Below are 14,129 nucleotides of genomic sequence, written 5' to 3'. Positions count from 1 at the left end.
AATCAACATTAATATGCACCTGACATCTTATCTTCAGTACAACTTTGATTTCACAGGAACACATACTTGTAGCACTGAATATTACAGTAAAACATTGAGTTACTGGTACCACTTATTCCCATTTACAGAACTGGAGGCAAAATAACATTCAGATTACTGTAACTCTCCTACTCCTACTCCTCCTCTACCAGGTCTCAAAATGTTCTATTCTTACGAATAATCTCCTCAGATTTGCTGCTGGATTGTGTTGTGTTAATCCCACAGTATTTCATTGAATACAACTGCTAGACATCTTCAGGTGGTGGTAGTTGCTACTGTCACTACGCCGAGATGCTACTACTGATAATCACGTGGTGGCATCAAAATTTATCAGGTTGGGAGCAGGCAATGTAAGTGTGCGCAATGAGATGCTCGCAGTTGGAGGAAAGCAGAGCTTCTAGTGCCCCCAAGCTGGGAGTCACAGTAAGGCCTTCTGCGTGTGCGTTGTGGGCAATGGCTGTGCTGCAGGATGCTCCTGTGGTTAAGAGCTGAATTGAATCTCAGCATTTCATTGCAAGAAGTCACGGATCAGATGTTCTCGTTCTCCCTGTTTTGGTTTAATGGCAGCCAGTGCTAGATTCCAGGTGGCGCATAACTGGAAATCTCAATCCCTTTTGTGGCCACAAGTTGTTACCACCCTGCATAAAGTGGTAGTGTACTAAGCTGTTTGGTGCATAGAGCATGTGTGTTCATAGATGTTGACCGTCTACCTGCTGAGCTACAATATCCCAGAGCAGTATTCCAACACAACGGCTATTCCAACAGGCAGATACGCCATTCATTCTGTTCAAAGCAAATTCAAAGCAGGTACGTGAATGAAGATGACGAGACACCCACTGAAACTGCATTCTTGCCCTATTTGGCAGCATGTTCTCCAGACTGGAAATAACTGTCAAAAGACAAGACATGAAGTGCCACCAGTAATATTAAGAAATTTATCGTGTTTGTTCGAAGACAACCTAGGCTTTAGGAGATACGGCATTTGTAAGACCCCACACCAATGTGGAAAATCTTATATGGGGCAGACGTGTTGAACCGTGCAAGAATGTTGCGTTAAACAACATTGTCACACACATATGGGGCACTGCCTGGACACAGAGCTTTGCATGTTTTATGGAAAGAATGAAATTTTATCCCCAGTGTCATCTTTCTGGAACTGTGTTGTTAAGGATGCACACATACCTGTACGGTGGACTGTGTTATCAGCAAGGATGCAGGTTTTCAACTAAGCGCCACCAGGAATCCAACACTGGCTGTCATTAAATCAAAGCAGAGAAAACAAGAACTTCCAATTCATGATTCGATAATTAATTCAGCTTTTAACCACAGCAACATCTGGCAACACAGTCATTGCCCACACTGCAAACACGGATGGCCTTTCTGCCGCTCCCAGCAGGGAACACCAGCAGCGCTGCTTTCCTGCAACTGCAAACATCTTGCTGTGCATGCGTATGGCCTAAAAAATTCTGACGACGACATGTGATCATCATCAGTCACGTCTTGCAGTTGTGACAGCAGCAACTACCACCACTTGAAGATGTCAAGCAATTGCATCAATGAAATATTGCGGTATTTACAGAATATGATCTGGCAGCAAACCCAATAAGTGTATTTGTAACACATCCAATGCAAAAGCATGAAAAGCCACATTTTCTACTATTGCTTCAACTGCTTACAGTCCATGTTTAACTTTTGTAAAAGGCTACACTCCAAGCAAATACCTCCAGAAGAGACTTCCTAACACTTGAATTTTTATTAGATGCAAATAAATGCCTGTTTTTTTCTGAAATGCTTTTCTTTCTACTGTCAGTATGTATTTTGTAACACCTCTACTTCAGCCATAATCCATTACTTTGCTGCTCAAATAGCAAATGTAATGACTTCTTTTACTGTGTAATTTCCAACTTCAATTCCCTTGGTTTACCCTGATTCAATTCAGCTATATTCCACTATACTTGTACACTTGGTGATGTTCCTCACGTAATACCTTTTTGGGACACTATCCATTCTGTTCAACTGCTCTCCCAAGTAATCTGCCATCTTCGGCAAGTACACCATTGGGAAATTATGAAGTTTATATTTGTTTTCCCTCAACTTAATTTTTTTTCCCTAAATTCTCATTGATTTCCTTCACTGCTTGCTCAGTGTATAGATTGAATAACATCAGTGGCAGGTTACAATCCTGTCTCACACCCTTGTCAACTACTGCTTCCCTTTCAAATCCTTGACTGTGTGTAATTGCCTGTGTAATTGCCATCTGATTTCTGTAGCAGTTGTAGATAAAGTTTCACTCTCTGTATTTTACTCTTGCTATCTTCAAAATTTTGGCAAGTGTAGTCCAGCTGAAAGGTTTCTCTACGTCTACAAATCCTATGAACACAAGCTTGCCTTGCCTTAACCTATCTTTTAAGAGAAGTCACTGCATCAGCATTGGGTCTTGCGGTTCTCCATTTCTTTGCAACCCAAACATATCTTCTATCTTCCTAAGGTCAGATTCTACCATATTTTCCATTCCTCTCTAAATAATCCTGCTCTTATTTTGCAATCATGACTTACTGAACTGAGATTCTGGTAATATTCACACCAGTGACACTTGCTTTCACTGGAACGATTACGTTCTTCCTGAAGCATGGGGATATTTTGGATGTCTCATGTCTTCCACATCAGGTTTACAATTCTGTCAAGCATGGCTCTCCCAACAGTCGAAATACTTGTGACTCAATTTAGTCTACTCATGGGGCCTTGTTTCCACTCACAGCCTTTGGTGCTCTGTGACGTTATTTTCACTGTATCTTCTATCCCTTCATCTACTTCCCTTTCTATGGTACTGTCCAATTTGTATCCCTAATATAGCCTCTACATATTCCATCCATCCTTCAGCTTTCCCTTCTTTATTGGCTTGCCATCTGTGCTCTTGATATTCACACAGTTGCTTCTCTCTTCTCCAAAGGTGTCTCATATCCCTATAGGTGTTGTATGTCTTTTTCACTAGTTGTACATTCTTCTTCAGCCCTGCTTTTGTGCCCTAGCCATTCCTGTTAGCCGTTTCGCATTTCTTCAGATGCCTGTATTACCTTTATTACCTTTCATCGGCTTCATTTGATATATTTTTAATGTTTTATGTTTTTGTCAAATTCAATATCTTCTGTGTTACTCAAGTATTTCTGCCATGTCCTGCTTTTTAAGAATGTTATCCTCTGCTGCCTACCCTATTTGATTTCTCAGCCTAACCACTCATCATCTTTTATATTCCCCCCCCCCCCCCCTCCCCCCCTCTACATTTCAGCCAAATGCTCCCTCAAACTCAAAACCTCCGATTCCATCAGTTTATGAAGATCCCATCTCCTTAATAGATACACAACTTTTTTTTCCAGTTTATTCCATTTAGTCTCCAGTTTATAACCTCACAGAGTAGCCCCGTCCAATCTGCCGCATACTCTTAGAATTTTGATGTCAGTTTTCATTAAGTGAGGTGGAGGAATAAATATGGACTCCTGCTGTTGATTAAGGATTTAAGAAGACTAAATGTCCAAGGTCACCAGTCTCCTATTAACCCCCCCAACCCCCCAGCCTCCGCCCCCAGGATGGAATCAGTCTACGTAGTCAATGTGTGAATAGAGTAAACTTGTTCTGAACGTCTGTGTAGTGTTATCTGATTCTAGAGGGGGCACCAGCACAGCATTCACTTAGTGGCATGTCGGAAACTGCCTACAAACCACATCTACACTGGTTAGCACACTAGATCTTGTCAGTTTGCTGGGGGTAGGGGGGGGGAGGGGAGGGGGAGATGGAATTAGGGTCGGTATGCCTCCCCAACTGGAAATAAATGTGGGGGAAGATCAAGATGCATGTAGAAAGAAGCTACTGCGAGGCAAGTTGACAAATTGGAGGGTAGACTGTGAACCAAATAAAGCAGGAACATGAAGCCATGTTGAACTACCAGCGTACGGGAAACAATGTTGCCCAACAAGAAATGTCAAAGTCAGATGGCAAAGTAGAGCCTTAAGTTCAGATAACAATCTGGTAATCTCTCTTTTCAGTCCAACTGGGTCAGTTGTGATTACAGACATACAGAAGCATTTGCGTTTATCATCTGCTTTAAACTGTTTCTTAACGAGCTTAGAAACTGCACAAAAAACTTCAAGTTAATTAATGGAATATGAGTTAATTACCTGATGGCAACGTACTATTTGTTTCACAATTTAATTGTGTATGTTAAATGTAAAAAACTTATCTACCTCGCAGTGACAATATTGCAAACAGAATTCCCTAATAACTCTTTTTAGGTCCCCTAATTAACAACAAAAACCAACCCGCCAGGTTAGCCGAGAGCACTAATGCGCTGCTTCCTGGACTCTGGTAGGCCCGCCGGCCCCAGATCTAAGCCGCCAGGCAGATTAATGACGAGGGCTGGTGAGCCAGCCAGACTGCATGTGGTTTTTAGGGTTTTCCACATCCCACTAGGTGAATACTGGGCTGGTCACCATGTCCCACCTCAGTTACACGACTCGTAGACATTTGAAACACATTCACACTATTTCATGATTTACACCAGATGCAGACAGCTGGGGTACACTGATTCTTGTCCTGGGGGGGTATGGGGTGGCGGCAGGAAGGGCATCCGTCCACCCCTTCAAATTAACCATGCCAAATCGAACTGTAACCATGCTGTCCCTGCGAAAACTGTGAGACAAAGGCACAAGCAAATGAACTAACTATAACAACCAGCAAATTATCACTTAAAGAATGTTCTTATACATCCATCAGAATTAGATGAACAGGTAATTATCTTTATTTATAAAATTGAAAAAGTCACAGCATAAAATTGTGTGTTGTTATCAGTTCAAATTCGGGATTGAAGTTTTCTTTCCAGCTATTTCAGTAAAAAAAAAAGGGAACACAAATACATACTATTCACTCTTAGAATTGTTTAAGGTAAAAATGCTGTGCAGTGAATAGTGTTTGATGTGCTGAAATAACTATCATCCATTACTCACCGACAGCATTGTGCCTGACGAGCACTGTTGAGACCTTGATGACTGGGCTGAGAGTGGGCATTCGTTCACTGCTGCCACTAGTTATTGTGTTGTAGAATTTGAGGCAGTATTTTTCATCCTGCTTCTGCAGGAGAATTATAACATCATCCAACAGCAGCACATGGAGGTCTATCAGCTTCTGGCGATTACTGATCCTCCAATTAAGAGGGCCTTCATAAATAAGTTTATGTTTTGTCAGGTCCAAGTTCTGTAAAACAAAAATTTATCGAAAGTAACAACTACAGTTTTATGAGAAAAAATGAAATCTACAAAAAATTCCCATTATCCTCAATATTTTTGCACTTTGACTTAATAAACATAGCAATTCATTAGGCCGTTACATTGTCTGTTATACTGGTGTGTCTAAGTTCTAAATGCAGACACTGTAAACTCCCGTTTACGCAGGTGCAGTGTCAGCTTTAATGTGTGTTTTATGAACATGTTACGACACTACATTCCTGATCTCTGATGTTCACTTTAAATTCAAATTGAAAATTGATATGTATAGTAGGTTTCTTTCCTTAGGCTTCAATACGCCATTCACACTGCTCTCTCTAAGCTGTGTCAGCAGTTTATGTCGTGTGCTTACATTTGCTGACACATTATCAGAGAGCCCCACGTTCAATTCCCAGAAGGAGCAAAAATTTTCTTCACCTGTGACTGGTTACGTGTGTTGTAATGATCTTTCATCATCATGGATGCTTAAGTCATCGAAGTGGCATCAAATGTCTCTAACCAAAAACTGATCAGGTCAAATAAAAATAATTAAGAAAATAACTCAATAATTAAGAAAATAACTAATTAAACATATTGTTCTCTTGTCACTTTATGTGGAATCATTTATTTAGAAACAAATTATTTTATGCTGGAAATTTGCAGCATATGTCTTATTGCTTATTTGTAGAACCTCAAATGTGACTTTTTGCAGTGAAAAACTGGACCACAACTGTAATAAATTGTGGGTTGATCAACTTTGATTAAATCTATCTGAACACAAGGGTTGTTTCCAAGATCAAAAATGTGTCTTTGCACTAAACTCTTAGCATGACAGACAGTTTGGTTCCTTGGGAATCTACCACTTTGTCAAACCTTGTTTGCTGCAAGTGTCGCAGGCATGGCATCCTCCAAGTACGCCTGAATACCTGAACATAGTTTTATTTTGAAGACAACTTTTTCCTTGTCAGGATTTATGGAATCAACCAATCTTTACAACCACATGATAATTAATTACTATTACTATTATTGTTGTGTTACTGTGTCACATGAAGTTCTTTGATTCAGTTATACGAGTTTGCATGCAGCTCCCAATTTTTTCCTGTGTATTCTCTTTCTTCGGTCCATCTTTTATTATTTTGTATGTGGTTTCCCACCTACTAATTGTTGTCCTTTATGATTTTTTAAAAAAAAAAAAATAACAAATTAATATGAGATCTTCCTAGATTTTATTTTTATTTTGTGTTCAAATATGATTTTATTTTACTCGCTTTCTGTCAAAGTCCACATCTCACACCCGTAACTTAAACCTGATACACTTAATTATTTGTATTTGTGCAATTTAGATTTCCCTTTGGCAATTGCAATACAACCATAGCAATATTGTTAGCCCTTTGAATTCATAGTATGATTTCTGCTTTCATGGAGTTGTCTGAGATTAGCAAGGTGCACAGGAATTAATTTCGTTGAGTTTTGTATAAGTTTTCTTACTAATTTGCATGGCGTTAGTATTTTATGGATTGCATGTGAAGATGAAATATACTCTTAAATTTTGATTATTACAGGAAAAAATTTATTAAATTTATCAGCTTGTTAGGAATGCTGAGTTCTTTCACACATTCCATGGATATTACCTACTGGAACTGCCTACAGTTTTTTTTAGAATATGTGAGAAACATAGAAACAACTTCATCAAATTCTTATTTCTTCTCTGAACGTCTTCTCAAACACTGTCAACACTGGAAATGTTTGGTGTAAACACACACTGGGCATAATCTAGAGCAGGCCTGTTCAGACGGTGACTAAGCATGCATGAGTACCTCTCACTCCCTCGCCTTCTGGGTTGTGAGCGCTCACGGTAAAATGATGCTGCAGCAGTCATTATGCATTGCAGAGGGAAGTGCGAACTGTGTGCTCTCTCCAGAGAAATGACAATATGTTAAGTATTTTTAAACACAGGAGAATATGCTTAATGGCACAGTACATAAAGTGGAGAGTAGATCTTTTAAAACTGATGAAAAGCAGCATTATGGCTGAGTTAGGAATTTCAAAGTGAAGGTCACACAACAATATTATTGCAGGACATCTACCTACGGTTAGAACCTGCAGTGTGACAAAGTTGAGTGATGAGTTTCACAACGAACTAAGTATTCTAGACCCATATAAAAATTTTCTTCAACATAAATATCTGCAACTTCACAATCTTGCAGCTGTAATTATGTCAACATGTATATCTACATATTTGTGTGAGCAACTTTTTTTCCACAGTAAAGAGCACGAAACCTACCCACAGAAGCTCACTGACTGACTTCAATTTAAAAGCTTATCTTCGAATTAGCAGTGCCCACAAAATTGTACCAGATATTGATACTTTAATGAAAAGCAAAGCAAGCAGAACACATTTACATACAATGTTTTTGTGTTTTGTGTGTGAATAAAATAATCACAAAATACAAGTTGATGTCAATTTAAATATCGTCCGAAAACGACATTCACCATAAGGCAACATCAGTCGTAGCAAGTATCATGTTTCGTACTTAGTTGGCAGTGTTCTTTGCCTCACAAATTAAAAGAAGTGTGAATTTCATTTCATTGTCATTTCTGATCAGTGCGTCACTGCTTTAGGAAATAAATTTGCCATGAAAGGCATTAATTAGCCACTGTTAAGTGATATACCTTCACAGAACTATTAGTGGCCATAGAATACACTCTCTGAGAACAGTTTGTCAAGGTGCTTTGTTGCAATTCCTTCTCCACTTGCCTAATCCTCCCCTTCCATTATTCAGTATGGGCTGGCTGGTTTCTCACTGTTGAGGTGTGTGTGTGAGCCAGCTTGCATGAGCAGATCGGTGAACAGGCCTGATCTAGGGAACCTTCAGTGTATGGTCTTATCCTTGTTAGATTTATGTTTCACAACATTTTTTCACTTGCGTACAGCACCGCTAGTTCTCTATAGTTTGAATGGTTTGTTAGATCACACTTTTGTTTTTAAAAAATTACCTGGGCTTTATCGTGATTTTTCAGTTTATCTTTTATCTCCACTTTGTAAGTTGTATCTCAATGTATTGATTGAGGTTGTTAGGGTCTTTACTATACTGAAACTTGGGAATAACATTTTGGCAATTTCTTTCTTGAGAGTGTTAATTTAGTTTTGACTGGAAAGTGATCCAAACTGCAATCTGCTCCCCCTTTGACACCTGATATCATGTTTATTTTAATGCTTATTTTTTTATTGTTAAATTACTGATCTGATTTTTAGTAAGGCTGCCTCCTGAAGCACTTGTTTATGTGAAAAATGTGACTTTCAACCAGCATGTTATTGGGTATAATTTTCACTGCTATGTCAGTGTAGACTACCTGATCCTATTATGGCCATTAAAACATAAAAATGCCAAAGTTATTTGAAATTAACTGGTTCAGAAATTTACACATCCATTTTGGAAAGCAATTAAAAACAGCAGTATTCTTTAGGTTAGGCCTTGTCGCTACAGTCAGTTCATTTGTGATTAGTATATAATACTTATCTCACAGAACCATCTCTGTGTTTACAAAATTGTTCCTTGTGATTGTTCCTGCCAATGCTTTCCCACTATTACACATTTGTGAATGTCTGTTATCAGTGTAAAGCCTCTACAACTTTTGTCTATTTCCGTGAGTAGCAGCATTTCTTGTTGAACAGCCTCCAAACTATTTTTTTTACCTATTAGCCACCTCTGCAAATCACAGAACAGCACTTCATATGGAGTATCTATCAACATTCATCCTTGTCGGACAATCACTACTTGAGACTTGTCTCAGTGTTCCGAAACGCATAATTCACAATGGCTTCACACTACTTCATTTCCAAGAGAATACTTGTGTCTTCAATAAAAAATTTTCTTCAACAACAAAACTGTTTTTACCTGTTCAGATCTGGACATCACAAAAAAACATTTTCACAAAAGTTTTGTTTTAATTCCATGACAGAGGAACTAGATACCATAAGGTTTGTAATGACTGCTGTTCTTCCACTAATATACAAATTGCTGGAACATGCATCAGCTAGTTGCACTGGATGCTGTCATCACTTGCAATTACATTAAATGTGCTGACAGACCAAACTTCACAGCTTTCATACTGGCACACTTGATACATTATGCTAAACTTATATCAAGGTAAGATATGTCAAATTCACTGCTTTTTTTAAAATAGAATTCTGCTCATTTGTGTTTACAACCATCTTATTTGAAAAAGATTATAGTATGAACACCTTGTGGAACTTTCTGCTCATCCCATATTGTCTCAATTTCTGCCATATCAATTTTCAAAATACGAGAGCAATCCCAAAAGGTCTCTTTTTTTTTGGAGGCACGGAGAAACTGTCAACGCAGTTGTTGGCCACAATGTTGAAAGGATCACTGTCTCCACTCCCAAATAAGCAAACGTGCACTTTGTTCGGATGCTCACTCTAGGGTTGGCAGCTATTCAAAGTGCAGCTCCCATTGAATACTGATGCCAAGTCCGATGTTCACACAGTTATTCGAATTTTGAATGCAAAAGGTGTTAAAAAAGCTGAAATTCATCACCAATTGACTGAACTGTATGGACAGTCGTGCATTGGTATGAAAAACATTCGCGAGTGGTGTACAATGTCTACAGCTGGTCGCAGTGGAATCCACAACACTGAAATGTGTAGTAGGGTGTAAATTTCCAACGAAACAGTCACGAAAGTCAGAGAAACTATGCATAATTATCGGAGGATCACTCTGGATGACTGACTTACATTTTGGTTTCTGTGGTTTCCTGAACCACCATCCACAGGATTTAACAGAAAACTTGTAATATCAGGAAAACTGTGCAAGTTGGAAAATGTGTGTACTAACAGAAGGCCACAAACAGCAACATGTTAATTCCTCCTGTTCCTTTCTTAGCTATTGTGCAGATAGGAAGGATGACTTCTTGAACTTCATCGTCACGAGTAACAAAGCCAGGGCATTCCACTTCGCACCTGACAGGGGGAGGGGTAGGTCATGCCAGTGGTGGCTGACACTCTGTGTCTGTTACAACCATGAAAATTCGATGAACACAGTGTGCTGGTAAAGTCTTGGCAACTGTGTTCTGTGACTGGAAGGGGATACACTATTTGTTGATTTCCTGCCTCCTGGAACAACAATAAATGCCAAATGGTGCTGGAAAAACTCTGAAGGGCAATTTAGAAGCAGAGAAGAACAATACTGAGCAAGGGCTTAAGGATTCTCCACGAAAATGCCTGTTCACACATCGCCTATCAGACTGTCAATCTCACACAAAAACTTTGGTTGGATCACCACCACCCTTCCAACATGCAGTTTGCATGTTGTGTCGAGTAGCTACCACCTCTTCCCGAAGTTGAAAGAATATTTGTCAGGGCAGCGGTTCTGCTAGGTGAAAGCTAAGTTTCAATGCTTCCTGAAGGACATGGCAGTGAGCTGGGAGTATGACCTGGGCACTGTAGAACTACTGCAGCATCTACTCAAAATGCATTGAATAAAAGCAATGATTTTTTTTCCATCTCTAAGATGATGCAAGTATCATGTAAAACAAACAGTTGTTTGTATATTTACAAATATGGGAGACCTTACTTTGCGAATGCCCTCAAATTATCCACTTTATATGTAGAAACAATTTTCCATCAGTTTCATCCTTCCTCCTCCTAATATCAGCTTTCAAGTTTTAATAGTAAGCTAGCAATTACAGAATGTACTTGATATAGCAATGCTTGTTATATCTGATTAACTGAAACTTGTCTATTCTACAAGTAATGTGAGAGATTGATCATTAACCATCTGCACTAATTGCCAGAATTAAAGACAATTTGAGTTATATAATTTAGGAGGAACCGTTCTGAACAAAGCATTTTACATAAGCTCACAGTAGGCAGGACCCAATTTACCATCAGATGCAAGAATATAGAGACTTAATACAACAACTCAAACACAATTTATCTGGTATAGCGTCCCCAGTGAGGTAATAAGAAAACACTTAAAAAACAGTATTTATTATAAAGGAGAGACATGTAAAACTTGAATGATACAGATTTTTTATAATGTACCCATAAAATACTAATTTCTCTGTGTAAGTTTTGAATGCAAAGAAATATAACAAAATTATCTAAAGAGACGACAAGATACGCTCTTTTGTTAATTTTTTATTCGTCTTCACTTCTTCTCTTGTCTTGGTTGTGTGTAGACGGACACCTTGCGAGTGCTGTCAAATGCAAGCATTTTTGTATGAGTTAAGCAGACAATATATTGATTTAAGATCATTGTTCACTTTTAATTTGTAAGAGGTGATCCCGATTTCATGTTCGCCTTCCTTTGAATTAACCTGCATTCAAGTAATTTACAGTTCAACAATCGCAGCGGCCAATGCAGCCAACGGCACCATTACGTGGCAATATTAACTTATAAAATTTAGCGGAAGCGAAATACTTGCCCGCTATTTACGTAATACACATTTTTCTCCACAGCCGCACGAAGTTGCAGAAAATATGTAGCTTTAAGATTCTTATTTTCAGTACCAAAGCCGAGAGCCAGAGCCAGAGCCAGAACTCCGACGACAATACAACGGTTAACGGAAGTAAAAAAATACTCTCGCGCGTGTGTGGGTCGCAACTGTAATTAATAACTAAAGATCTTTTGCTTTAATGTGAACTGACTAGCCGAGGAAATTAATATGAAAAGTTTATTCCAATGTTCAACTTGTATGCTCATGTTTTAAGATTCAGCGAGTCTAACATTCATTAACATAACAAATAATTTAAGATTAATATTGTTAAAAAGGAGAACTTCACAAAATTGAAAAATATTTTTATTAAGGCCCACCACGTAAGTCGGCAATAATCAAAATAATAATATATTAAATTGCGACGGTGACGGATGCGAGATTATTTTACATAAGCTCGCAGTAGGCAGGACCCAATTTACAATCAGATGCAAGAATACAGAGACTTAATACAACAACTCAAACACAATTTATCTGTGCATTTGATGGATGGATGAATGAATGTCAATCTTTAAGCAATAGGCACATATACATATAAGACATTAAAATGTTATTGTGAAACAACCAAGACTGGGAACAGTATTAACTATACTAGTCTGAGGTGGGATAGTGGCTTACCTTGAACTCTCCAGCCATTGGGTGATCGACTTTCTCAAAACCTGATTTGTCTAACCTTTTCTGTATATCTAATAACCTCTGGTTATCCTCAGCCTCACGCACAGCGTGGTTTACATGGTTCAGAATTTCTTTACTTCTTTCAACTGCACGCTGGACTCCAGAAACTTCATCAGAACTTTCTGATGTGTACTTTGCCAGACTCTCAAAAAGCAGAGGGTACTTTGTGAGCCTGAAAAAAATTTAAATCAATTTTTAGATATGAAAATATCACTCACCCCTCTTCAAATTCATGGGAAGGGGGTGTAGGGGGCAGAAGTGGTGGTGGTGGTGGTGGTGGTGGTGGTGGTGGTGGTGGTGGTGTATAGTGAAAAAAGAATTAATTGTTTGTTTTTCTATTCATTACCACTACTTCCTGGTTGCACAGGAATGGGAAAAGAAATCACAAAGAAGGCATCTCAGAACTTTGTTAAAATAAGTTCAGAAAACCATAAGCAGCTAAAATATGAATGGTTTTTTGAGGATTTCAACCATGATACTCTGAAATCCAAGTACAGTGTCCTTACAATCACAACCAGGAAATACCTGCCAGATCATGATCTGAAGATAGTGTGTCGTATCATACTCTGAATCTCCCCCACATTAAATATTCGCTTAGAGTGACGAAACTTCTGCGATACCGAACTAAGAGCATTATTTCTCTTTTTCCTTTTCTGCTTCAAAAATGAAAGGACAGATAGCCATAAATCTGTGAATATTATCTTGAAATTATTTATGTGTAAGAGTATATTTACACATCACCTTGTTTTTTGACTGGTCCTGGCAGCAATAATATGCAGTTGCGTAAGTTATCCAATTTGTTACTGTTACAAATTATTTATTTGGCCAAGAATAAGAGTTCCAAATTACCTCACAGATGTCATATGCAGTACAAAGTTCTGCTGGAAAGCTGAGAAAGGTGTTTCTCCATAGCAATCTCTCTCTCTCTCTCTCTCTCTCTCTCTCTCTCTCTCTCTCTCTCTCTCTCTCTCTCTCTCAATATTACAAAATATACTTAACAATACAATTATGTATTTGTTGTTTTGTAAAATTGTTCTCTGCAAATAGATTGCACATGAACTTAACAATGCATTCAATTCTGATCTCTACAAAGCCTGAGCACACCATTATAGAGACCAACAAATAAAAATGAATATTCTAAATTCTTAGGTACCGATGTTGAGAAGAAATTGAACTGAAGGCTCGAGTTACAAATCACATGCAACTTTTTAATGACAAGCAGAGTCAGAATTTTTAGATGAGTAAGTCAAAATATTCACTGAATTTTCCTACTTCCTACCAGCACCATATTCTGGAGTAATGAGGCACTGAGGAATAAGATGTTTGTGGTGACCGCCATCTGTAATCACCAAGCACAGGGAGCCATAGTATCACCATCTGTTAGTCAAGCCACCAACTTACAGCACAGGCTGATGAACTGTTCTGCTGCCTTGCTTTGCCAAGCCATGAGCTTAGTGTGTTGGTCTCAGCACAGCTACTATGCAGATGGGATTGTTAACATAAAAGCAGAAATATAGGACCCTAACGACAGAGTTTGCCAGTGTGCTGATGTGTTCCCTCTGCTGCAACTTCTCAGAACACGTATTTAAACTCCCACCCCCTCCCACCCAAATACAAGAATGTGCTGCTTCGTTTGTTATGTAT

General features: G+C 38.6%; 1 protein-coding gene across 1 annotated transcript in view; it reads right to left on the bottom strand.

Annotated features, from left to right (window-relative positions):
* LOC124775767 (rho guanine nucleotide exchange factor 12) overlaps nt 1–14,129 on the bottom strand; it is a 1,141,602-nt gene that overhangs the window by 200,367 nt on the left and 927,106 nt on the right. The window contains exons 26-27 of the mRNA XM_047250599.1: nt 12,429–12,657; nt 5,037–5,283 (exon numbers count right to left, since the gene is read on the bottom strand). Of these exons, the coding sequence (XP_047106555.1) occupies nt 5,037–5,283; nt 12,429–12,657 (476 nt within the window). The remainder of the gene's footprint in view (nt 1–5,036; nt 5,284–12,428; nt 12,658–14,129) is intronic.

The sequence above is a fragment of the Schistocerca piceifrons genome, chromosome 2, assembly GCF_021461385.2.
Source record: "Schistocerca piceifrons isolate TAMUIC-IGC-003096 chromosome 2, iqSchPice1.1, whole genome shotgun sequence".
Lineage (NCBI taxonomy): Eukaryota > Metazoa > Arthropoda > Insecta > Orthoptera > Acrididae > Schistocerca > Schistocerca piceifrons.
Note: the sequence above shows the minus strand (reverse complement) of the source record. Positions and strands in the feature narration are given on the sequence as shown.